Source organism: Hylobates moloch, unplaced genomic scaffold (genome assembly GCF_009828535.3).
Source record: "Hylobates moloch isolate HMO894 unplaced genomic scaffold, HMol_V3 SCAFFOLD_1, whole genome shotgun sequence".
NCBI lineage: Eukaryota > Metazoa > Chordata > Mammalia > Primates > Hylobatidae > Hylobates > Hylobates moloch.
Genome location: NW_026652276.1, coordinates 70622590 through 70648370, shown reverse-complemented (window position 1 = coordinate 70648370; position 25781 = coordinate 70622590). Strand labels below are relative to the sequence as shown.

Below are 25781 nucleotides of genomic sequence, written 5' to 3'. Positions count from 1 at the left end.
AATACCTGGGTGATGAAATAATATGTACAAAAAAACCCCATGACACATGTTTACCTATGTAACAAACCTTCACATGTACCCCCAAACTTAAAAGTTAAAATAATAATTCTTAATAATTCTAACAATGTTTTGACAGAACACAATCCAGCTTATATTCCATAGTTTTTTTAGTGAGTGGCCTATAGCTTTAATATAATTTCCCATAGAAACAAAACATTTTTAAAGAAAGTACATACATACCCAAGCAGGTCTGTCACAGATCATTTATCCCATACAGTTGAAAAAGTAATTATGTAATATACAGTAAAGAAAAAGAGAAGGTTTGTTTTCCCATTTTCACATAGGGCCAAAATTGGTCTATAACCTGGTTTTAATATCCAAACTGTTACATGCTTCAAAAATATACATCCTCTACTTTCTGCAACCCACCTCCTCTTTTATCTCACTTCCCTCAAATCAAAATTTCCATTTCTCTCATTGTAGGTCATCTTAATAGCACAACATATTTATCTGTTCTACTGTTGGTGAGTATTTAGATTCCAATATTTTTGCAATTGCAAATAATGCAGCTATAAACATTCCTTTTTTTTGAGACAGAGTCTCCCTCTGTTGCCCAGGCTAAAGTGTAGTGGCACATTCCTGGCTCACTGCAACCTCTACCTCCTGGGTTCAAGCAATTCTCGTGCCTCAGCCTCCCGAGTAGCTGGGATTATAGGTGCGCACCACTATGCCTGGCTAAATTTTTTGTATTTTTTGTAGAGATGGGGATTCATCATGTTAGACTCCTGACCTCAAGTGATCCACCCACCTCAGCTTCCCAAAGTGCTGGGATTACAGGCGTGAGCCATCACGCCCGGCCTAAACTTTCTTGTACATATCTCTTAACACACATGTGTAAACATTTTTGTTAGGGACTACACCCAGGAGAGGAACCGACAGGTCACGGGGTATGCATTTCTTCAACTGCAGTGGTACTGACAAATAGTTTCCAAAGTTGTGATGCTAGCAATTTCCATTCCTTCACCTCTTGAACAACACTTGCCATTGTCAGAGTATAATTTTGATCAATCTGGATAGTATAAAATAGCATCCCATTGTAGTTTTAATGTGTGTTTTCTTGTACTAACGACATTAAACTTTTCTATAATTTTTCCTTATCATTTGGATAACCTCTTTTGTGAGGTTTCTGTTCAGGTATTTAGCCAATTTTTCTATCGCATTGCCTGCCTTTTGCTTATAAATTTGCAGAAGTTTATTATATTATATATTCTGGATACAGATCCTCTATTATTTAAATTATTGCAAATATCTCTGCCTATTGTGTAACTTGTCTTTTCACACTCTTAGTGGTATATTTTGATAAAAGTTCTTAAATCTAATGAAGTTTAACTTATTAATCTTTTTCTTTATGACTGTGTTCTGTACTATTTACAAAATCTCTGCCTATCTCCAGATCATAAATAGAATCTCTCGTGTTATCCTCTTTAATCTTTCACATTTAGGAACAGGAGAAGACTTTTGTGTATGGTATGGGGTAGTGATTTTTTTTCCTTGTTGAATATCCATCATTAATTTAAAAATTTTAAAAATAGGCCTGGTAGAATTTCAGCCAGCATCAAAAAATTAAAATATAAAACATTTCAGGCACTTAAAAAAATACAAAGATATATTAATACTTTTTCCTCACTTCCCATCCCCTTCTACCTAATGGAAGTAGATGAGGGTAGATTAAGCAGTTGTGTCACATATATGTTTCAGCCCATCTTGGAGTTTGCTTATATGGGCTTCTCATATTTGATAACAGTAATAAGCACAATAACAGCAGTTAACATTTATTGCATGCTTAGCAGGTGTCAGGCTTAATGTAAGTGTATTATTACTCATGTAATTCCCATAATAATCCTATAAAGATATATACTGCTATCCCTATTTATTTATTTATTTGAGACAGGGTCTCCCTCTGTCACTCAGGCTGGAGTGCAGTAGTGTGATCACAGCTGACTGCAGCCTCAAACTCCTGGGCTCAAGCAATCCTCCCACCTCTGTCTCCCAAATAGCTGAGACTACAGGTGCATACCACCATGCCTGGCTAATTTTTTGTATGTTTTTGTAGAGATGGGGTTTCATCATATTGCCCAGGCTGGTCTCAAACTCCTGGGCTCAAAACAATCTGCCCGCCTTGGCCTCTCAAAGTGCTGGAATTACAGGCACAAGCCACTGTGCCTGGCATACTGTCCCTATTTAATAAATGAGGAAACAGAATGAGAGGATGTTACATAATCAGTGGCCAAGCTCTTAACTACTCTCTCCCTCATAACTTGTTTCTAGACTCACAGATTCTCCATCATAAACAAGTGTTTTCATAACAACTTTCATAAGGTGAGATAAGAAGACATATATCCTTCTTCCTATTTTATATTTAGGTTTCTAATAGATTCATATAAGGGAATACTCTGCATAATAAATGTAAGTAATTATGTACTCCTAATTTGGCAATATAGGAAAAATTACAAGAGAATCAAATCAAGATATCTTCTTCTGGAAGTAACATGGGAATAGTTATGGTTAGCATTACTGTAATTCTGTGAACTAAAGAATGTTAAAAACTGAGTCACTAGGATTGTAGTCTATATGGCTGCCTTAGAATGCCTCATAAACCTGAAATATGTTAACTGAGGAACATTTTTTCAAGGCTGAAAATTGAAGAAAGTTTATTCCATTACTTTGGTTGCTATAAGAACTTAAGCATATTTTCATATTATTCTACTTGAGTCCAGCCTGTACTCCTTACAAAATTTTAAATGTTACAAAGGAAAAAGGAGGATAAATTTAGAATTCTGAAAATAAAATCCATTGATACATACCATTTTACAGAATGAAGGAGCTTGAAGGCTTCTCAGAAATACATGAAGATACTCACTTTGCTAAAGGGAAAACTGAGTCCTAAATAAACTTGTATCAAATCTCAAGGACAGTAAAGATCAGATTTCGCAATGGCCATTAGTGGACATTAATCTGAATCCTTAACCTTCACAAATGTGTTTCTATAAAATTCTAATAATTATGTATTATTTCTATTGAGTTCTATTTTCTCAGATTTTGCTCCTATAATAATGTACAGGAAAATATACACTTAAGACTTTAATTTTTATTTCTCTGTACCTAATCCTCAGTAGAAAGACTATCTTCTATGTGACAGGAAACATTAAACATTTTAGCTGAGCGCAGTGGCTCACACACACTGTAATCCCAGCACTTTGGGAGGCCAAGACCAGTGGATTAATGTAAGCTTAGGAGTTTGAGACCAGCCTGGCAAACATGGCTAAACCCGTCTCTACTGAAAAAGAAAATTAGCTGAGCATGGTGGTTGTATGCCTATGGTCCCAGCTATTCAGGAGGCTGAGGTGGGAGGATCACCTAAGCCAGGGAGGTCAGGGCTGCAGTGAACAGTGATTGTACCTGGGTGACAGAGTGAGACCCTGTCTCCATCAAAAAAAAAAAAAAGTGTCCTGAGACTCTGAGGTTCTTCCTTTGGGGACAATGTAAGAATACCTAAGACCTCTACCAGCTCTCCAGAAATTCTAGATCCCTGTACTATCTCACTGGTTAAGGAAAGGCAGAGAAAGCACTTCCCATCACTCTGGATACCAATCAGAGACCCAGGGAAGAAAAAAATGGTGGTTTTTGTCACTGTCCATTTCCTAAATATCTGACAAGACCCTTGAGGCCACCCATCCCAGCATAAAAGCATCAGCGCTGCCACTGAAGACAGGCAAATCATTTTGAATCCGTCTTAAAAAGAATTCACAGCAGTAGCAAAATTACATCACTTTCCTAAGGATGAAGAACTGTGAAGGATGCAGACTCAGGGTGCCAAAGATTGCAAAACAAGCTTCAGATATGGCCTCTAGGAAAATTGCCAGGGGCAAGAGAGGTGGGTGAATAGAAAAGTAAGCAGCAGAAAAATTGAGGAGGAGAAAATGAGTTGAGACTTTTAAATTCAGTTTACAATGTTTTAAATAAGCTAAATGAAATATTCCCCAATTACAAATATTAAGGAAACTTCCAAGGAGAGCTATACCAATAGACACATGCAACACTGCAAAATATCTTCTTTTGAAATGCAATTTTTCAAAATTCAAGAGCAAATTTTCACAGATGTATATGCTACAAAAAATAAAATTAAATTCAGTAAGAGCTCTCTAAATATTTCAATATGTCTCTTTTTTAATTTTATTAAAAATTTTTCACAGTCTTTCCTTTTATTAAATGTAGTTTTATAAAATTTTATTTTAAAAAAATCACTGAATTGAAATAAATCCGAGGACTGTTGTGGGGTTGGGGGAGGGGGGAGGGACAGCATTAGGAGATATACCTAATGCTAAATGACGAGTTAATGGGTGCAGGAAATCAACATGGCACATGGATACATATGTAACAAACCTGCACATTGTGCACATGTACCCTAAAACCTAAAGTATAATAAAAAAAAAAAAAAAAGAAATAAATCCATCTATTTTTAAAGGATCTGAGACCTCATAATGGAAATAAACTTTTTTCTTTTTTTTTTTTTTAAGACAGGGTCTCACTCTGTTGCCCAAGCTGGAGTGTAGTAGCACAGTCACGGCTCACTGCAACCTCAACTTCCTGGGCTCAGGTGATTCTCCCTCCTCAGCCTCCCAAGTAGCTAGGACTACAGACACACACCATCATACCTGGCTAATTTTTTGCATTTTTTTTTTTTTGTAGAGATGGGGTTTTGCCATGTTGCCCAGGCTGGTCTGGAACTTCTGGGCTCAAGCAATCTGCCTGCCTCAGGCTCCCAAATGGCTGGCATTACAGGCATAAGTCACTGTGCCCAGCCTGGAGATAAACTTTGATGGCAGCAGATAAGAGTTTTTCTGAGACAAAAGAAGCTAAATTGCAATGAGTTACAACACATTTTAATCTGTAGGAAGCTTTATTATACATCAAGCAAACAGTTAAAGTATTAACACAAAACGTAGATATAATGGTTTCTTTTCCATTTTCAATTTACTTCAACCTGACTACAAAATGTTCTTGTTCCTTATGTAAAGTAGAACTGTAAATTCTAATTAGTTTCACAGGCAGAATCATCATTCCATGGAGCTCAAGTAGAAGAAAGGTTTCCTAACCAAGTCTTCCCAAAGTGAACTACACTTAAACATATCTTGATGTTTCATTAACACATTTGGTGAAAGTGAACAATAACAGCAAGCCAACCCTGGCTACTCACCAATGTGGCAGCAATGAAGAAAGAGCAGACATAGCCTCTTTCTACAGCATGCACATTTAGTAGCGCTCTCTCTCTCTGTCTCTCTCTCTGTATCCTGTCTTCTTTATCCATGCCCTCCCCATGTCGCCTTGCCTAGTATGGCATCACACTCTCCTAGAGAATTATGAGGAACACGGGTTCCATGTCTATTAGAGCAGGAAAGTACCAGGAGGACAATGACTGGCCCTCCTAACCCTTACCCACACACAAAAGCAATGTGATCATCTGCTACCACTGAAACTTCCTAAGTGCTATAGAAGTAGAAGTTTCAACTTAAAACAAGATTTGTTAAAAACTGTTCCATTCCACTCTTCAAGGTAATTTCATGGATTTTCTTTTTCTTACCAAGATAGTATTTGTAAAATCAGAAATGGGACTGTATGAATTTTATGGGACTCAGAAGCTACTGTTTTAATCATTCTTAACATTTATAAAAACCAAAACTAATATTTATCAAAAATGTAATAAGTCAAGGTTTTCTTTCTGGTTTCACTAATTACTTTTTTTTTTCCTGGCTGTAATCTGTAAGGCACAATCCCAGTGAATGATTTATTTCATTTGAGGGAAGTTTTTTAATTTTAGAAACCCTATAAATATCAGTTTAATGATACAAAGTAAACCTAACACTAATCTTTAAATGTGACGAGGCAAATGAAAAGAATGCTAATTCTAAGGGGAAGGGGGTCAAACCCATGCATGTTTGAACACTTATTTTCCTTATCTGAACAAAACAAACAACAAAACACAAACATAAATCTAGTTATCTCATAAAAATATTCTATAGGCTGAGTGTGGTGGCTCACGCATGTAATCCCAGCACTTTGGGAGGCCGAGGCAGGTGGATCACCTGAGGTCACGAGTTTGAGACCAGCCTGCCCAACATGGCAAAACCTTGTCTCTACTAAAAACACAAAAATTAGCCAGTTGTGGTGGTGCACACCTGTAATCCCAGTTACTCGGGAGGCTGAGGCAGGAGAATCTCTTGAACCCAGAATGCAGAGGTTGCAGTAAGCCGAGATCACGCCATTGCACTCCAGCCTGGGCAACACAGCCAGACTCCATCTCAAAAAATATATATATATTCTATAAAAGTGGGGGTAACAGTAGTTCTATAAAGGTAATCTTTAAGCTAAGTAAAGTCTTTCTCTGGAAAGTAATTTTTAATTTTTACAGCATTCAGAAGTTGTCAGCTCCTATTTAGTCTACTAGTTCAGCGTTTTTTTAAGGTGATCATATTTATGAGATTACTCATACCTGTCTCTGAAGTTCTGCCAGGTTGTAAGGTAAGGCCCCCTCAGCCAATGGGGCTATTCTCTCAATATCTGCCAAAGTCAAGCGCCTTCAGGAAAAATATAGGAAAGAATTGTTAGACACTGACAAACTCCTCACACCAAAATCATCTTTTCTCAAAAAAAAAAAGGGAACTATAGTTTAAAATCATTACTTCCCTATTTACACAGATCATTTTAGTGACAAGAAAAACTTTTTAACTCTGTTTTCATCAACAAAAACCAAAAGGCTCCAGAGAAATAATGTGGAGTGCATGAATTTAGTAAGACTCCAGTGATAGATATTAAAATCAAATAATTATTGCCAGAAGCAAAAGTATAAAGGTTGACTGTCCCTACCCACTAAATGTGTCCCCTAAGGATACCTATTTAAAGCACAGGTGCAAAGTATCTGGGAAGGATACATATAAATCTGATAAATACTGGTTGTCTCCAAGGAAAGGAACAAGGGTAGGAGGGAGACTTTTTTTTTTTTCCAACGATATGTTCTTTCCAACCCTTTTGAGTTTTTTTTTTTTTTTTTTGAGACGGAGTCTCGCTCTGTCACCCAGGCTGGAGTGCAGTGGCGCAGTCTCGGCTCACTGCAAGCTCCGCCTCCCGGGTTCACGCCATTCTCCTGCCTCAGCCTCTCCGAGTAGCTGGGACTACAGGCGCCCGCCACCACGCCCGGCTAATTTTTTTGTATTTTTAGTAGAGACGGGGTTTCACTGTGGTCTCGATCTCCTGACCTTGTGATCCGCCCGCCTTGGCCTCCCAAAGTGCTGGGATTACAAGCCTGAGCCACCGCACCCGGCCCCCTTTTGAGTTTTGACCCATTTTTAGGCAGGAGAATAGGGTCTGCAGACGGGGAGCCTTCACTTCAGCCTCTGATTGGTCATGCGCCAAGTCTTCATTTGTGTAGGATGTAACTTCAGCCTCTGATTGGTTGTAGGCTGAGCCTTCACTTCAGCCTCCAATTGATCACGGGCTGAGCCTCCACTTCAGCCTCCGATTGGTTGTGGGCCAAGTCTTCATTTAAACAGGGTGTAACCAATAGGAAACCTCTAACGGGTACTTAAACCCCAGAAGATTTGCAACTAGGGCTCTTGAGCTGCTTGCTCAAGCCTGCTCCTGATCTGTGGAGTATACTTTTACTTCAATAAATCTATGCTTTTGTCTTCTATTGCTTTGTTTGTGCGTTTTGTCCAATTCTCTGTTCAACATGCCAAGAAACTGGACAACCTGTAGTCAAGACCCTCCACTGGTAACATATCTTGGCAAGTCAGCCAGGAGGTAAGCCCAAATTTGGGGATTTATTTTTCTTTGCTTTGCTTTTGCTCTTTTTCTTTTCCTCTCTATTGAGCCTTCATTTGCGGGCACAGGCTGGAGCTATCTCCATGCAGAGCTCCCTCCACTCCACAGAGGGGAACACTTTCTGCTCTCTTTCCCTTTTCCAGCACGGGACCCTCCACAGACAGCAACTAAGCATGAAGGTCTCTGGCCAGGTCCACTCTCCTGGGAGACTGAAAGGTATCCACGTGGAAGCACCTGACCACCACTGCCTGGTTTGGGTGAGGGACCTGAGTCCTTTTCTTTTTTTCAGTCTTTCAGAGGCTGTTGCCTAGTAGATCCTTGGTAATTGAGGGCGACTAGCCAGAGCCACTCTCTGGTGTTACCTGAAGGCCAAGAAGTGAATGGGGATAGCTGCCCTGCCCAGAATGGGGAAGTACTCTTTTCTATCTTTCCTGGTTACAGTCCCTAATCCCTACATGTGATGAAACTGGCAGTGGCAGCTCTTCCAGAACAAACTCACACATGTTTCAGTCAACTTAAGCCCTCTTTTCTTATGCCAAATTCTCCTAAGGAGTTAGCTTGTAATGACAAAGGATATCTCTTAAACGTTTTGACTTCCCTTATCCTACTCGATCTATTCAACTTGATGAGGGCTTTTGGGGCCCACAATCTTTAGAATACATTCTACATCTTGTTTCTTTTGTCATCACCAGATTATTTTTATAGAATGGCCTGCCCTTACACAGGGTCCACTGTCATGGTGGTGGATTCTTAAACATTCCCTCTCTTGTCGAGGGCCTGAGTGGAATAGCCAACACTATTATTTCATTTTTCATGCTCAAAATCTACCTTTCCCCCGTGAGACTACCTGTAATCCACATGACAAAAGAAATCCATCCAACCTCTAGTTCCTATTATTAAAGTTCATGGCTATCACTTCAGTGGAACAGGAAACCATGGCCTTATCAAATTATATGGATGCTAGAAGTCAAGGCCTTCATCCGGGGACAAAAGGAAAGCTCACAGTGGGTCATCAGTGGTGGAGAGAAGCTTCCCAAAGTGGTACCAGCACCCATCTAAGGTCAGAGACATCTGACAGACTAAGACGGGGCCCTAAAGGGGGACACCCCTGAGGACCCCAATCAAGGCCCAGAGTTTTTCCAGGGGGATGCCCCAGGTAAAATTTGAGTCACCAAATAAGCTAGGTTCTCTTCTTTCTTCCAGACCACTATGGGCAACTCTTCATCCATTCCACCTGATTCCCCACTTGGCTGCATTCTCAACCACTGGAATCAATTTGACCCTGACAATCTAAGGAGAAAACATCTGATTTTTTTTTTTAAGCATAATACTGTATGGCCCCAAAATTAGCTAGACAGCCGGGAATAATGGGGAGTCAATGGAAGTCTTAATTACAACATCATCCTGCAATTAGACCTGTTTTGCAAAAGGCAGTGTAAATGGTCAGAAATCCCATATGTGCAGGCCTCCATGGCCCTATATCAAAACCCAACCATCTGCAAAACTCTCAGAACCTGCCCCAAAAGGCAGGTTCTAAGGCAGAACTGGATATTGTGGATGACCTCCTTTTCGCAAGGGCCACCTGTCTCTCAGGGGCAATGGCAACCACCCCCATATAACCCCTTGCCAAGTGTTTCTGAGGCTCAAACCCAAGAGCTAAAACCAAGGGCCCTGCTAAGTCCCCCTCACATTCACAGGGGAACACCCTATTCAACTACCTCTATAGCCCTGCTATCCCTTAGGGAAGTAGCAGAAGCCGAGGGGCTGGTCTGAGTGTAGGTCCCCTTCTCCATAAATGACATACAACAATGTAAAGAAAAAGCTAGGAAGCTATTCAGAGAACCCCAGAAAATTTGCAGATAGGTTCCAAGCTTTGACCTTAGCCTTTTGTCTCTCATAGAGAGACGTTCAATTCATTCTAGCAATTTGTTGCAACCCCTTGGAAAAGGAATGAATCTTTGAGGCCACTTGCCGAGAAGCAGACAATTTATTTGCTCAAAACCCTCAGGGTAATCGCCCAGGCCCAGACACAGTCCCCGCTACTGATCCTAACTGGGACTATAACACCCCCATGGGAGTGAACAACTGGGCCAAATTTCTTAAGGCTCTCCTTGGAGGAATGAAAAAGGGAATAACTAAAGCAGTAAATTACGATAAAGTAAGGGAGGTTGCACAAGGCAAGGAGGAAAATCCAGCCATGTTTTATGGCAGGCTGGAGGAAGCCTTTAGAAAATATACCAATCTGGATCCTTCCTCTCCTGAAGGCAGTGTTGAGCCCTCTTTTGTTCCTAGTATTACTACCTTCAGTATGAACTCTCTTGTTAGTTATTACTCCGTTTAGAAGTTTGTACATTTTACTGACTACTTTATAGAAACAAATAATCTATATTGCATCATTTTCAAGCCCACAGAAATGTATAAGCCCTATAATCTTGACACATTTCAATTATGTTTAACGTTACAAGCAGGTAAAACACTACTGATATATGTAAGAATATGTATAAATACCACTAGATAACTTATTTTGAAGAGATATTCTCTAAATTTTTGTTCACAGTAGATTGACTGCAGTTTCTTAGGTATGTTTCTCAATATACTTTCTCAATGTTTTAAAGCATATAGAAATTTGAATACTGTTTAACCTCATGTACCCCTTTGTTTACAGGTTGCTTTATATACATGTATTTTTTCTTCTTTTTTTTTTTTCTTGAGACGGAGTCTCACACTGTTGCCCAGGCTGGAGTACAATGGCGCAATCTCAGCTCACTGCAACCTCCACCTCCTGGGTTCAAGCAATTCTCCTGCCTCAGCCTCCAGAGTAACTGGGATTACAGGCGCACACCACCACACCTGGCTAATTTTTTGTATTTTTAGTAGAGACGGGGTTTCACTATGTTGGCCACACTGGTCTCGAACTCCTGACCTCATGATCTGCCCACCTTGGCCTCCTAAAGTGCTGGGATTACAGGTGTGAGCCATCACACCCAGCCAGGTTGTTTAATATTTCTGAGGATTAAAGACATCATGGCTCCCTTTAAGATTCAGTAATATTAATAAAATGTGAGATATATAGGGTTAGAATCCAACACTAAATTGCCAAGGAAAATTGTTAAATTATATAGCTGTAGAGCAGGAAATGAAACCCAGGTTGTAAGCTCTGAGGGGGCAGGAAACCTGTTGGTGAAGTACACCATGAGCTACCACACAAGTGCATCAGTGACTGAGCAGTGAGCTGCAGGGCCTAGCTGTATATGAACATGAATTTTTAAACTGCATTGTGCCTCAGTTTATACATCTTTAAAACAAAGTTTTGTTTTTCTTCTCAGTTGACTGGACTATTTCCTCAGTCTATCTTCTTGCCACTCTTGATGCCCATGAAAGGACCTAAGGGAGCCTGGGACTCCTTGGGAGAAACAGAAGGTGCCACAGACCCCATTTTAGGAGAAACCCCTGTTTTCCTCATGGAACCCCAAGAACTGTAGGCAGACAGGTCCCTCTCAAAATCTAAGGCTCTGCTCAGTTTTGCATCACATTACCTGACCTTTTTGACTTTTGGGAGCATCAGAAATTACTTTAGTAGGAAAGAGAGATATAAAGAAAGTTACAGCTATGAAGATGTATTTATGATAAGGAAGGTTATGAAGAAAAGAAATTTTATATGAGAAAGAATCTTGTATGGCAAATTCTTGTCCTAAAGTAGAATGCCTAATTACTTAGGAAACAGGGAAATATAGGACAAGTCAGAAAGTCTAAGCACGTCATAGATGGTCTGTGGAAGTTGTGATAGGGTTCATAAAGTGGGAATGAGGCTGGGCCCAGTGGCTCATGTCTGTAATCCCAGCACTTTGGGAGGCCAAGGTGGGCAGATCATCTGAGGTCAAAAGTTTGAGACCAGCCTGGCCAACATGGCCGTCTCTACTAAAAATACAAAAATTAGGCAGGCATAGTGGTACACACCTATAGTCCCAGCTACTCAGGAGGCTGAGGCACAAGAATTGCTTGAACCCGGGAGGCAGGGGTTGCAGTGGGCTGAGATCATGCCACTGTACTTCAGCCTGGGCAACAGAGCAATACTCTGTCTCAAAAAAAAAAAAAAAATTAAAGGGAAAGAAAAACTTAACAACAGCTAGATCTTCCCCTGTCTACAACTGTTGTGTGTGTGATGTTTATATAAAGGAGCTCTAATTAATTGGCTTAAAATCTACACCCTAGAGATTAACCCTTCACATGATCATGTAAGCTATGCAGTTACCCAGACTGTATCATTTGGTAAACCTCTATGGTTTCATGGAAACCATTCCTAGTTCAGGGCACTTTAAAGGACACACAGTCTAAGTACTGCCAAGATAGGCCCAGTAGCTGTGTTCACATTTTCCCTTGGGAAAAACTATACTAATCCTGAGACACCTAGTTGTCTTTTGGTTCCCCAGTACGAAAATACCTCTAGGTGGTTGCTGGTGGACACTAAGTGTAACCACCTCCACTGGAAAAATGCTGCTGGGGCAACTCAGGATACTTCCCAAGGTCCTTTCCAGCCTTTAACCAGGGCCACCTTAGCAGGGACCTTAATCACTTGGGAAAGTGAAAACAACAAACCCATATGTTCACCACAGACAACAATTTTTGTCTTAAAAAACAAAGATCCTTTTTCCTGTATGGAACTAGTTGTACTTATGTTTATCAGCCAACTGGATTGGAACCTGTACACTTGTATATTTACCCCCTTAAAATCAACACAGCTCTCAATAACCAGTCTCTCATTATACCTTTAACTGCAACTGCCAAACACAAATGAGCCATCCCACTCATATCCCTTTTGGTAGGGCTAGGAATAACTGCAGGAATAGCAACAGGAGTTAGTGGGTTTCCAACTTCCCTATCCTATTACCAATGCTCATCCAAGGATCTTTCAGACAGCTTGGAAGACACTGCCCAAAGTATTGTCACCTTATAAAATCAAATAGACTCCTTGACAGCAGTCACTTTACAAAATAGAAGGGGACTGGATCTCCTAACTGCTCAAAAAGATGGCTTATGTCTTTTCCTATAAGAATGTTGTTTTTATATCAACCAATCAAGATTAGTAAGGGATGCCACTCGAAAATTAGCTGACAGGACTTCTAAAATATAACAACAGCTGTCCACATCATAAGGCTCCTGGTCAAGGGCACTAAGCTGGGCTTCATGGCTCCTTCCCTTGGCCAGCCCATTGTTAATAATTATACTTGCATTGACTTTTTGGACCATGTTTGTTAATCTTTTTACCAGATTATTTCTTCTCACCTAGAGACGATTATGAGCTTCAAATGATCATGCAGCAGGGCTTCCAGTTCCAGATGATGATACCCGCCCTGGCCACCAAGAAGTCACCCTATCTCCACTAGACAGAGCAGTGCTAGAGTTTCATGGTCCCCAATAGGTAGGGACTGTGCCCCAATCATCATGAAGTAGTTACAGAAGAAAGACTATTGGTCCCTCTGCCTCCTATAAAGATTTATGAAGATCACGTCTCTCAGGGGGAAATGAGGCAGAAGAACAGTTTATTTGAATAGTTTACAATATAAATTCTAAGAGAAAAAGACAAGCAGATGGAACAGAGGAGAAGAAAGAAACACAGGAAGGGTCTGGACTCAGGGAGCCTTCACTTCAGTCTCTGACTGGTCACAGGCCAAGTCTTCATTTGCATAGGGTATAACTTCACTTCAGCCTCTGATTGGTTGCAGACCAAGACTTCAGTTCAGCCTCCAACTGGTCATGGGCCAAGTCTTCATTTGCATAGGTAACTTCACTTCAGCCTCTGGTCACGGGCCAAGGCTTCATTTACATAGGGTGTAACCAACAGGAAACCTCTAAAGGGTACTTAAACCCCAGAAGATTTGCAACCAGGGCTCTTGAGCTGCTTGCTTGAGCTCACTCCCACTCTGTGGAGTGTACTTTCATTTCAATAAATCTATGCTTTTGTCTTCTGTTGCTTTGTGTGTTTTGTCCATTTCTTTGTTCAACATGCCAAGAACGTGAACAACTCATAGTCAAGACCCTCTACTGGTAACAATGTGAATGCACTATTGTTTCCCAAAACCTTAAATTCCATGAACTAGCTATAAGGTCACTTTACATCCAGTTTTGAGAACTATTTTTTGAAATGTGTCATCATGAAGGAAGATCAAAACCTTTGTTTAAAATTGTGAATTACAAGCCGGGTGCAGTGGCTCACGCCTCTAATCCCAACACTTTGGGAGACCAAGGCGGGTGTATCATCTGAGGTCAGGAGTTCAAGACCAGCCTGGCCAACATCGTGAAACCCTCTCTCTACTAAAAATACAAAAATTAGCTGGGCATGGTGGCGTGCGCCTGTAGTTCCAGCTACTCAGGAGGCTGAGGCAGGAGAATCGCTTGATCCCAGGAGGCAGAGGTTGTGGTAAGCCAAGATTGCACCACTGAACTCTGGCCTGGGCAGCAGAGCGAGACTCTGTCTCAAAAACAAAACAAAACAAAACAAAACAAAAACAGCCATAAGTCCCATTTCCCACAGATCCTTCTGGATGCCCATAGACAAGGGTTTTTCTTTTGGATTTGCGTGTGCTTTGTTCTTTTACATTTATAAAGTAAAGGCATAAAACATCTGAGCTTGTCTATGATGGTAACTCTGATGACAATGTCATAGGCATATCTCAAGAAAATGATACTCTCGGCCGGGCGCAGTGGCTCATGCCTGTAATCTCAGTACTTCGGGAGGCCAAGGTGGACGAATCAGGAGGTCAGGAGTTCGAGATCAGCCTGACCAACATGGTGAAACCCTGTCTCTACTAAAAATACAAAAATTAGCTGGGTGTGGTGGCAGGCACCTGTAATCCCAGCTACTCAGGAGGCTGAGACAGGAGAATCACTTGAACCTGGGAAGCGGAGGCTGCAGTGAGCCGAGATCATGCCACTGCACTCCAGCCTGGGTGACAGAGAGAGACTCCATCTCAAAAAAAAAGAAAGAAAGAAAATGATACTCTCCAACACAAAATGGCATATACCATTTAGTGAAGGACCATTTACAGTGAACCAAAAAGATTACAAGATTCTTCCATGTATCTTAGTCTATTTTATAAAGTTAAGAATTTGGGCAAATTTCCACAAATCTCTTGAAATTCGTAACATCTCCAGACAGCCCAGATTAAATCAATCTTTTTCCCTCCCTTTCTTCTTCTCACTTCCCTTCTCTTCTCTGTCAGATTTCTTTCTTCTCTCATTTCCCTCTCTCATTCACCTCAACCCCTTATTCCTATCTCACCTCACTCCTGCCTTCGCTTCCCTCCCCTTTCCTTCCCTTCCTTTCTTCTCTCCCTTGTTCTCTCCTTTTCCCTCCCTCCATCTTCTTCTCCCTCTATCTGTCTTCGTGTGTTTCTTTCCTGTCCTTTGTTACATCTGCTTGTCTTTCTTGGAATTTATATTCTGAATATAAACTATTCAAATACATGGAAAAAACTCATGTTAGAATGAACTAAAAGGACACAACTGCTTCATATTTTAGAACTACTCTATAATAAATATCATGAAGAATTATTGAAATACTTACCCTGAAGCATTATATAAGTCTGCAAGCTGATACAGAATATCAATTTCTAGTGGTGTGACTTGTCCATAGCGTATGGCACTCTGGGCAAATTCCTCTGGAACAGAGAAAAAAAAAAGTTAAAATCTTGAATGATTCTTAATATATAACAAAGTTCTGCCTTCACCAACTATAATATAACCTGAAAGCTATAGGCATTTTAGTATCATTTTTAAAATCTAAAATTGAATTTAAATATTTAAGTTCAACTATACAAGAATACGCATTTCTGAAGGCTGGTAAAAGATAAAATGTTAAGATGGTAAAACAGCAAAACAGATGAATTAACTTCAAGAATAAAACAATCTCTTTAGAATCTCCTCTTATCTTGCTTATTCACTTCGGTCTCCAGAGTTATAATACAAAAAAAGTGGGTGTTCGCCAGTCATTCAAAGCATCCTAATACCACTCACCAAAAGGAGTAGGCTTGCCCATCTTTCTGTGGCAACTCCTTCCTAGTACAAACAAGCTGCTGCCACAGTGCCACTGACCTGTTTGACAGATTGGGCCAAGGTTCTTTTCAAAACTGTCAAAGCCACTTTTCCATTCCTGACCTCAGTATCACATTAAATCCACCTGGATTTTTGGAGCCCAAGTAAAGCATACATACACATGGTAACATACTTTCTAGATCTGGCTTTAGAGTGGTAAGCTTAGATCAACATCATGCCTCAATGAAGAAAAGTGAAAATGCTGAGATTCTTATTTATGTATATTTTAAAATCTTACCCTTTGTGACTTCAACATCTTTCCTTGTGCCAGCTAGAGTGCTATATATCTTACGAACAAGCTCCATGTTATTCAGTAAGGAGTTAAATGCATTGAAGTAGGAGAAGCTAACCTGGTGTGAGATACTTCCTCCAGCTGCCTAGAAAATGACAACACAAAAAGTTTAAAAAACAAACAAAAACAAAAACACATTTATGGACACTAGACTTTTCTCAAAGAGGATCCAAAGGAGTCTTCACTATTAAAATTATGTTAACAATCAGTCCATAAATACAAGGAAAGTATCACACTGAAACAGTGCACTGCATGCCCTCAGGGAAGTCTATGTAATTTAGGTTTTAAGGAAGAAAGCAACATCTGGAAGTTGGACTTCTTGGTTCATCAACCTATAAGGTCAAAAACAACAAATATAATTATCACAGATCAAAACAATAGTTATTTAAACAGGATCTTCAAGACCCTCAACTGTGAAACTCTTGCTAGTCCTGGATAAAGAAAACATCATTGTACAATCTATGGAACACTTTTTAACCTTGTTTTTTTCCTTCATACACATACACAAAAACCAACTGTTGACTTTAAATTTTAAGACAATTGTATTACATCAACTTTTCCTAATTTTTAAGGCCATTGTTATAATTAAAATACTTAACAGCCTGTGCTAAACTCTAAATTTGGATCACGAAGGGTACAATTATCAAAACCTCCAAAAAATGCAGAAAATCTGGAGAGAATTTATTCACTATTGAGTTATGTCTTCAATGGAATAGTGCAAAAGAGGCTCTCTCATGCCTGAGATAGGGGGCAACGTGGCCTTCATTACCTTTGCAGGATGAAGAGGTAATTTGTTCTCTGCCCACCACTTGGACATAAACTCAAAAGAGAATATTTTGCAAAGTTTGCAAAAGCCTCATTTCCAATCCAGAAGTCAGAGGAACCCATATGATTGAAAACATTCTCCTTTAAAAATGCAAAGAAATGCTTATGTAAATACCAATGTGACAACTTCAATCATAAAGGTCTATTACAAATAGTGTAGGTAATGATGAGCAAATATATCCCACCCCACCACCCCTCACACACATGCCTTAACCTAAATACAGTTTATATTTGTGTTAGCCTGAATTTGGATACCAGCAACCCAAAAGCTGGACTCAAATTATTTCATATAATCCTCTGAGGATTAGAATTGGCTTTTGGTAAACTGAGGCTATTATAGTAGGTCTACCTAACCTAGTTGGAAAAGATTAAATGAGCCCCTCCCTCTAGGGTTCTCTCCCCTTCTCCCTCCTTTCCTCCCTTTCTCTCTTTCTCTCTCCCTTTATCCCTTTCTTTCCTTCTTTCATCTTTTTGGTTGGGGTATGAGGTGAGGGCAGGGGAGTGGGGGATGGTGTCAAGGAGGTGAAACGTGTAGGAGAAAGTGACATGCTCCATGTTCAGATTCACTGAAGAAAAAGAACAGAAGTTGATCTTTCTACCCCTGTCTAAATCAGGGATAATGATCTTCAGCTGAAACAACAAAGGCACTCATTGGCTTCCCTCCATTCAAAACAAGCAGTAATCAAAAACTTATACATAAGTACAATGCATGGACAAGAAAACGGGTAAGTGAGGAAAGTTTCACCACTCTATGTGAGGAAGTGGATGACATGAGTTTGCTATTGGTCCAGATGATTACTTTATAGAGATTAGCAGTTTGACAGAACAAAAAACTATGTCTGGTGCATACAGACTGAATGCACAGGTGAAGGGGCAGAGAGAGGAGTGAGCCACAGAGGCTGATGGCCACATATTTCCTCCATACCTTCTGCCATGGGCATGGTTATTAATACAGTGCAGAAGCCAGTGACGATCCCTCCAGCAGACAGCACCCTGAAGGCAACAAAGGAAGGAGCCATCTTTATAGCAAGACCTTGGCAGCCTGGTGGTGTGGAAAGAGGCCAAGATGAAGGCAGTAGTGTCTGGGAGAGTTACTGCCCACTGGAAAAAGTAATTGCTCACCCTTGTCTATAAACTCTTGTTTCCCTTGAACTGGACTCTGTAAATGGAAATAAACAATTTGGAAATACATGAGAGCAAGATGGTGGCTCTGAATAAAACTATGATCTGGAAAAAGATAACTTACCATCACCTCTACCTCCATTACACACACACATACATACATTCACGCACACACACACATGCACACGCACACACACACACATGCACACACACACACACCTGTTTACTTTCTACCAATCAAGCATGAAATTTGAATAGTTGAGAGTCATATGAGTCCCTGGAGGCAATCCAGGACTCAATGGATCAAAAGGTTTGAGGAAATAGAAAGTTAAAGAATTTGCTTTTTACTTACTGAAACTAAGTTCTCCTCCACAAAAGGAGTAAGCATGTGAGATCTAATGGTAACCATGATGTCACTGAAATCCAGACCAGAAATCATGCCACTTTTGCTTTTGTCTTTGAGTGCAAAGGCTTGTCTTGCATGTTCCAACTGCAGCTCCTGTGAGGAAATTAGAAATAGGGCATTAAGCTGGTTAAACACATTCCAAGTACATGGTTTGGAAAGGAAGGAAGGACAGATATCCTTCCCACACATGTACTTACTACAAAACAAACAATGCACAGATCTGAATTTACAACAAAGCTTTTAATTTCTTTCAAAAAGAATGCACTTTCTTAAAAATGTACTACATATTACTCCTCAGGAAAAAGAATGAATGAGAGCACATCAATAAGGTAGGAAAAAATAACCCTTAGATTTTACTTGACAAGTTTTCATTACTGAAAACAGAGAACAATGTTTTTGGTGCTTCATTTCAGCCTTTAAAATATACAGTAATTTATCTCTCCTGCTTGAAGGCTTACCTGTCATCAAAGAGTACTTCATGAATTAAGAGTTTAGATTCATTTTCAGTTTTTCAATTTTAAATGTTGCAATCAAAGTCTCTCCCTCTCTCATTCTATAAATGAATTAGAGACCATTTTTTCAAACAAATTTTTCAAATAAACTCAGTGAGAAACTCTACTAACTGGTAAGTGCAATACTCAGTCATTCTAAAATGAAAGTCAGGAATAACAAACTGCAAAAGTAGTGTTCAGCTATCACTGGCTCTGGGCACCGTTACTTATAAACTGTTAAGACAGTCCAGAATATCTCTGAACTTTTGAACTATTGGACAACCAAACTTTGTGGTAAGTGATATCCACAAAAACAACAAAATGTTCCAGTAATCCCCTGTGTACTAGACAAAAGTCAAAATCAGAGCATTTCTGTTGTGGGGATCCATGACTAAATGCAAGAAACTTGTTAGCAAACACAACAATGGTGCTGCTATTGGATGCTACTATCACACTCTTTGCAATTCTGTAAATAATAGTCATATCTAAGTATATACATATTATTTAAAGATTACATAATTTTCATTCACATTTACTCATCAAAGACTACAAATTAATGTTGCTTTACCTTTTCATGACATTAAAAGTAGTTTTTATAGAAGTCGCATCATTTTTATTTAATTATATTTTCCTATGGACTTGTGATAACTCATTCCATTTTCCCATGACCTCAGCTCCAACCACTTCACCCTTCAAATGAGTGGGAATTTTCAATCCAACTACATCATTACATGGATTGAAATTGGTCCCCATGGCAAAGATATTCCTAAATAGCATCAAAAGTAGACACAGGTTCACTCTCTATCTTATATACCTTTTTCTTTCCTTCTACCTCTTTTCTATCTCTTTCTTATGTCTGTCTTCCCTATATGTCTTAATCTCCCAGAAATATCAAATGGTAGCCATGGGTACAATTTAGCCTTATTAATAACACTCAGTACTAAAGAAGATGTGGACCTTTACCTTCAAGATGAAGCAGAATACTCACTGAAGGAGTAGTGTTGGTAGAATAGACTGTCTGTTTTCTATAAGGTCAACAGTTAAAGGACTCTTATTTGTCTTTTAAAGATACATATTTGAAGGATCACAGATGATAAAATCATAGAGTATGTGCATCTGGCTTCCAAATGATCCTACAGGAGGCAGGGTAGAGGGTATAGATAAAAAAGATTGGCCAAGAAGTGGTAATTATTGAAGGTGGTTATAGATAGGTCCAGGAGGTTCATTACACTATTCTTTCTATTGGCCAAGAAGTGGTAATTATTGAAGCTGGTTATAGGTCCAGGAGGTTCATTACACTATTCTTTCTACTTTTAAGTATATTTGAAGTCTTCCAAAATAAAAAGATATAAAAAAATAAAATTAATGACTTAAAAAGGAGAAGTTAAACACAGAAAAAAAGGAGTTACATATATGTGACTCTCAGTTTATACACTGTAATTAAAACATCAGGGTATAATAGATACTGTAAAATAGCCTCTGTAAATACAAGGAAAACAGTGAGAGAGAGAGAAAGTAATCTTTGGAAGAATCTTAAACACTAGTCAGGCAGACATTTCCTTTTTTAAAAAAGTCAGCTCTCAAATGCATATATTTTCAACTTTTCAAGTTTGAGAATTTTATAAGGTGAGTTAGAAAAGCACTAACAGGGAAAAGAGTTAGAACAAGCACTGGCATCTCCAAATACCCACACCTAAAGCCCATAGTTTCAAATCTGTGATCATCCAAATGAAGAAAAACAAAACTGTGGGCTTATAAAAGGTAAAATAAATAAATCCTGGGTTAAAAAGGTAGGTAGGTAGGTAGGTAGGTAGGTAGGTAGGTAGATAGGAGAACTAAAGGAAAGATAAAGAAAGGCAGTTATGCTGAAGGGAGAGATCCTGTGCCCTTGAAAATGCATTTCATCTAATTATGAGATGAAAATTAGCAGAGCTTCAGAAACAGTGTGACTTTGGATGAGACTGAACGTGTACATTTAACTCCACCGTCCTCCAAAACTCCACTCTCCACTAAAATAACAATAAAAGAACAAAACAAAATAAAACAGAAACGCAAGGACAAAGACAACAGAAAAGGAGAAGATGGCAACTATATTTTTAAGATCAGAAAGCAGAAAAGCAAATGACAACTGGCTTAATGGACTCAAAAAAACTAAGCAGAAAAAGCCAAAAAGGAAGCCAATGTACATGACAGGACCCCCAAAAGATTCAGTTATTAGCTGCATTGGTACCTCTGGAAGTGATGGTGAAGACGGAGCTGAAAACAAGGAGCTTAGCTGGATGTCTGTTTAAGAAGCAGTTAGTTACCTGCCTCACTCCAGTTAAGGCCTCCACCCTTTCCCAACCTTGGCAGAAGACTAGAGGTCTACTGTCTGAGGAGTTTAACAGAGGATCTCTGAACCAGCATAGACCACACACAGTTGAGAGGGAGAATACTACAGTGAAAAAAGGTAGTAAACTGAAAGTCCTTCTGCAAAATTGAACATTGAGACCTCCAACTACTTATTACTCAGCAACCAAAACATCAAAGGCCAGATCTAATATTCCAGATTGGAGACTAGATAATTTTTCCCCGATTCCCAAACCCGAAATAAAAGACCTAGCCTAGGCAACATGGCAAAACCCCATCTCTACAAAAAATACAAAAAATTAGGCGGGCATGGTGGCACACGCCTGTAGTCCCAGCTATTCAGGAGAGGATTGCTGGAACCTGGGGAAGTCAAGGCTACAGTGAGCCATGATCCTGTCACTGCACTCCAGCCTGGGGGACAGGGCAAGACCCTGACTCAAAAAAAAAAAAAAAAAAATAGAGAAGAAGAAAAACAGAGACCCAAACAAAGAGTAAAAATAAATAAATAAATGTGGAGAAAGCAGACACCATGCAAGAAGAAAACTTTAAAAAAGCAACAAAGAAACCTGTCTTTAATATCTTTGAAGAAGTGAAAGAAAAGAGTGCATCCATGAAACAAGAACAGTATGCTATTTTTTAAAAGGAATATTCAGAAAACCAAAAAGAGCTCTTGAAAATTAGAAATACAGCAGAAATAGAAAACAGAAGGCTCAGAAGGAAAATAGGAGAGAAAAGAAAACTAAAAGGTCATAAACGTAACATTTAATAGTCCTAGAAACTAAGAAAATAGAATAAGAAAAGTAACAAAATTTTCAAGAATTGAAGGACATAAGCTTCCAGATTAGAAAAGCCCAATGAATGAAGAGCCCAGACCAATGAATAAAAATAAACTCACAACAAGGAATACCATTGTGAAATTTCATAAACACCAAAGAAAAGAAAAAATATTAAAACACTCCAGAGTCGGAGTGGAAAAAGTTTCAAGACTAAATTAAGAATGAGAATGGCACTGTGGCAACACTGGAAACTAGAAAACAAAAGAGCAATGCTTTCAAAATTATAAGGAAAATAAACTCCTACTAGAATTCAATAACCAGCCAAACTATCTTAGCGTAATGGTGGAGCAAGAGGGATTTGTTTGTTTGTTTGTTTGTTTGTTTGTTTGTTTGGAGATGGAGTCTCACTCTGTCACCCAGGCTGGAGTGCAGTGGCCTGTCCTTGGCTTACTGCAACTTCTGCCTCCCAGGCTCAAGAGATTCTCCTGCCTCAGCCTCCCAAGTAGCTGGGATTACAGGCACCTGCTACCACACCTGGCTAATTTTTGCACTTTTAGTAGAGATGGGATTTCACCATGTTGGCCAGGCTGATCTTGAACTCCTGACCTCAAGTGATCAGCCCGCCTTGGCCCCACAAAGTGCTGGGATTACAGGCGGGAGCCAAAACACCCAGACTGTTTGTTTTTTGAGACAGTGCTCACTCTGTCACCCAGGCTGGAGTGCAGTGGTGGGATCATGGTTCACTGCAGCTTCTCCCTCCCTGGGCTCAAGTGATCCTCCCACCTCACCTCCCGAGTAGCTGGGACTATAGTCGTGTGCCACCACACCTGGCTAGTTTTTGTATTTTTTGTAAAGATAGCATTTTGCCATGTTGCCCAGACTGGTCTCAAACTCCTGGGCTCAAGCGATCTGCCTACCTTGGCCTCCCAAAGTGCTAGGATTACAGGTGTGAGCCACTGCCCTCAGCCGGAACAAGAGGTTTTTACATATGAAAAGTCTCAAAAAAATTTTATTCCACTTTCCTCAAGAAGCCATTGCAGGAAGTATTCTACCAAAAATAAGTAAACCACAATAAAAGAAGAGATAAAATGCACAAACAGGAGGTTCAACGTAACAGAACAGCAAATGGATTCTCCAAGGTGAAAGTGAAGGGTGATCACAGAATGACTCCTATGCAGCAAGCTTACACAGTCTGGCTTCTGGCCCTGAAGCAGGTGAGGAAACAACAGGAAAATGGTGCAGCTGCTGTGGAAAACAGTCAGGTGGTTCCTCAAAAAGTTAAATAGAATTACCATATGACCCAGAAATTCCACTCCTATGTATATAGCCAAAAGAACTGAAAACAGGTATTCAAACAAATATTTGTATACATATGTTCATAGCAGCACTATAAACAATAACCATAAGGTGGGAACAACCCAAAGGTCCATCAGCTGATGAATGGATAGACAAAATATAATATATTTATACTATATTATACAATGGAATAGTACTCAGCCACAAAAAAGGAATAAAGCACTGATATATGCTACAACATGGATAATTCTTAAAAACATTATGCTAAGTGGAAAAAAAAAAACAGATGCAAAAGTTCATATTGCTTGGCCAGGCGTGGTGGCTCACACCTGTAATGCCAGCACTTTGGGATGCTGAGGTGGGTGGATCACCTGAGGTCAGGAGTTCGAGACTAGCCTGGCCAACATGGTGAAACCCTGTCTGTACTAAAAATACAAAAAATTAGCCAGGCATAGTGGCGCATGCCTGTAATCCCAGCTACTCAGGAGGCTGAGGCAGGAGAATCGCTTGAACCCAGGAGGCGGAGGTTGCAGTGAGCTGAGATCACACCATTGCACACCAGCCTGGACGACAAGAGCAAAATTCTGTCTCAAAAAAAAAGTTCATATTGTACAATTCCATTTATATTAAATATCCATAATAGGTAAATCCATAGAGACAGAAAGTAGGCTGGAAGTTGCCAGAGCTCACGGGAAAGCAGAAATAGAAAGTGACTGCTTAATGGAACAAGGTTTCTTCTTGGGATGATAAAAATGTTTTGGAACTAGATATAAGACACTGTGAACGTACTAAATGCCACTAAATTGTGCACTTTTATTTATTTTATTTTTAATTTTTTTTAGATGGAGTCTCACTCTGTCACCTAGACTGGAGTGCAGTGATGCAATCTCAGCTCACTGCAACCTCCACCTCCTGGGTTCAAGTGATTCTCCTGCCTCAGCCTCTCCAGTAGCTGGGATTATGGCACTCACCACCTCGCCTGGCTAATTTTTGTATTTTCAGTGGAGACAAGGTTTTGCCATGTTGGCCAGGCTGGTCTTAAAGTCCTGATCTCAAGTGATCTGCCCACCTCAGCCTCCCAAAGTGCTGGGATTACAGGTGTGAGCTACCACACCTGGCCTAAATTGTGACTTTTAAATGATTAATTTTATGTAAATTTTACCTCAAATTTTTTTAAAAAAGAAAGCAAGCTCCTGGAGAGCTCCAAGAAGATGAAATTAATAGAATACCTAATGTGTTTTAAACGCATTAAAAAGAGATCTTAATAATTGGGCCAAGGTTTGAGAATGACTTAGTATTAGTACACAGAAAACTAAACAAATGAAAACTAGAAACTCTAAGAACAATAACTTTAGGCCAGGTGCAGTGGTTCACTCCTGTAATCCCAGCACTTTGGGTGGTCAAGGCAGGCAGATCACTTGAGGCCAGGAGTTCAGGACCAGCCTGGCCAACACGGCAAAAGCCCACCTCTACTAAAAATACAAAAATTAGCCAGGTGTGGTGGCACACTCCTGTAATCCCATCTACTTGAGTGGCTGAGACATGAGAATTGCTTGAACCAAGAGGTGGAGGTTACAGTGCGCCAGGATCATACCACTGCACTCCAGCCTGAGCAACAGAGCCAGACTCTGTCTCAAAAAAAAATAATAATAACTTCAGCCACCAATAGTAGTTACAAAATTATAATAACTCATAGGATAACTGATCTAAGCAAAATCATGACATAATTATATTAGTGGAAAAGGGCACAGAAGTCCAAGTCTGTGATAGAGAGGGAGAGGAGAGAGGTGAAAGAACTAGCTTCTTTTTTTTTTTGAGATGGAGTCTCACTCTGTCGCCCAGGCTGGAGTGCAGTGGTGTGATCCCAGCTCACTGCAAGCTCCACCTCCCAGGTTCACGCCATTCTCCTGCCTCAGCCTCCCAAGTAGCTGGGACTACAGGCACCCGCCACCACACCCGGCTAATTTTTTGTATTTTTAATAGACACAGGGTTTCACCATGTTAGCCAGGATGGTCTCCTGACCTCGTGATCCGCCCGCCTCAGCCTCCCAAAGTGCTGGGATTACAGGCGTGAGCCACTGCGCCTGGCCGTGAAAGAACTAGCTTCTAATCTTCTATAGTTAGGATACAATTAAAAAGTACTTAAAAGTAGAAAATTAAAAAGTAGAAGTGCTTTACTATTTAAATAAATGGAAGTAAACACTGAAAGAAATAGCTATTAAGAGTTTTAAAAAGTTGTCTCTGGCGAGGGGGAA

The 25781-nt window shown here is 39.9% G+C and overlaps 1 protein-coding gene across 3 annotated transcripts in view; it reads right to left on the bottom strand.

Moving 5' to 3' along the window:
- Nucleotides 1-25781, bottom strand: part of SLC25A12 (solute carrier family 25 member 12) — a 124317-nt gene that overhangs the window by 42999 nt on the left and 55537 nt on the right. For all 3 annotated transcript variants that reach the window (XR_009214244.1, XM_032755372.2, XM_032755376.2), the window contains 4 exons: nt 18561-18707; nt 16208-16346; nt 15443-15536; nt 6551-6635 (listed from right to left, as the gene is read on the bottom strand). Coding sequence is in view for 2 of the 3 variants with exons in the window: in XM_032755372.2 (XP_032611263.1) it covers nt 6551-6635; nt 15443-15536; nt 16208-16346; nt 18561-18707 (465 nt within the window). In the remaining variant the exon portion in view is untranslated. The remainder of the gene's footprint in view (nt 1-6550; nt 6636-15442; nt 15537-16207; nt 16347-18560; nt 18708-25781) is intronic.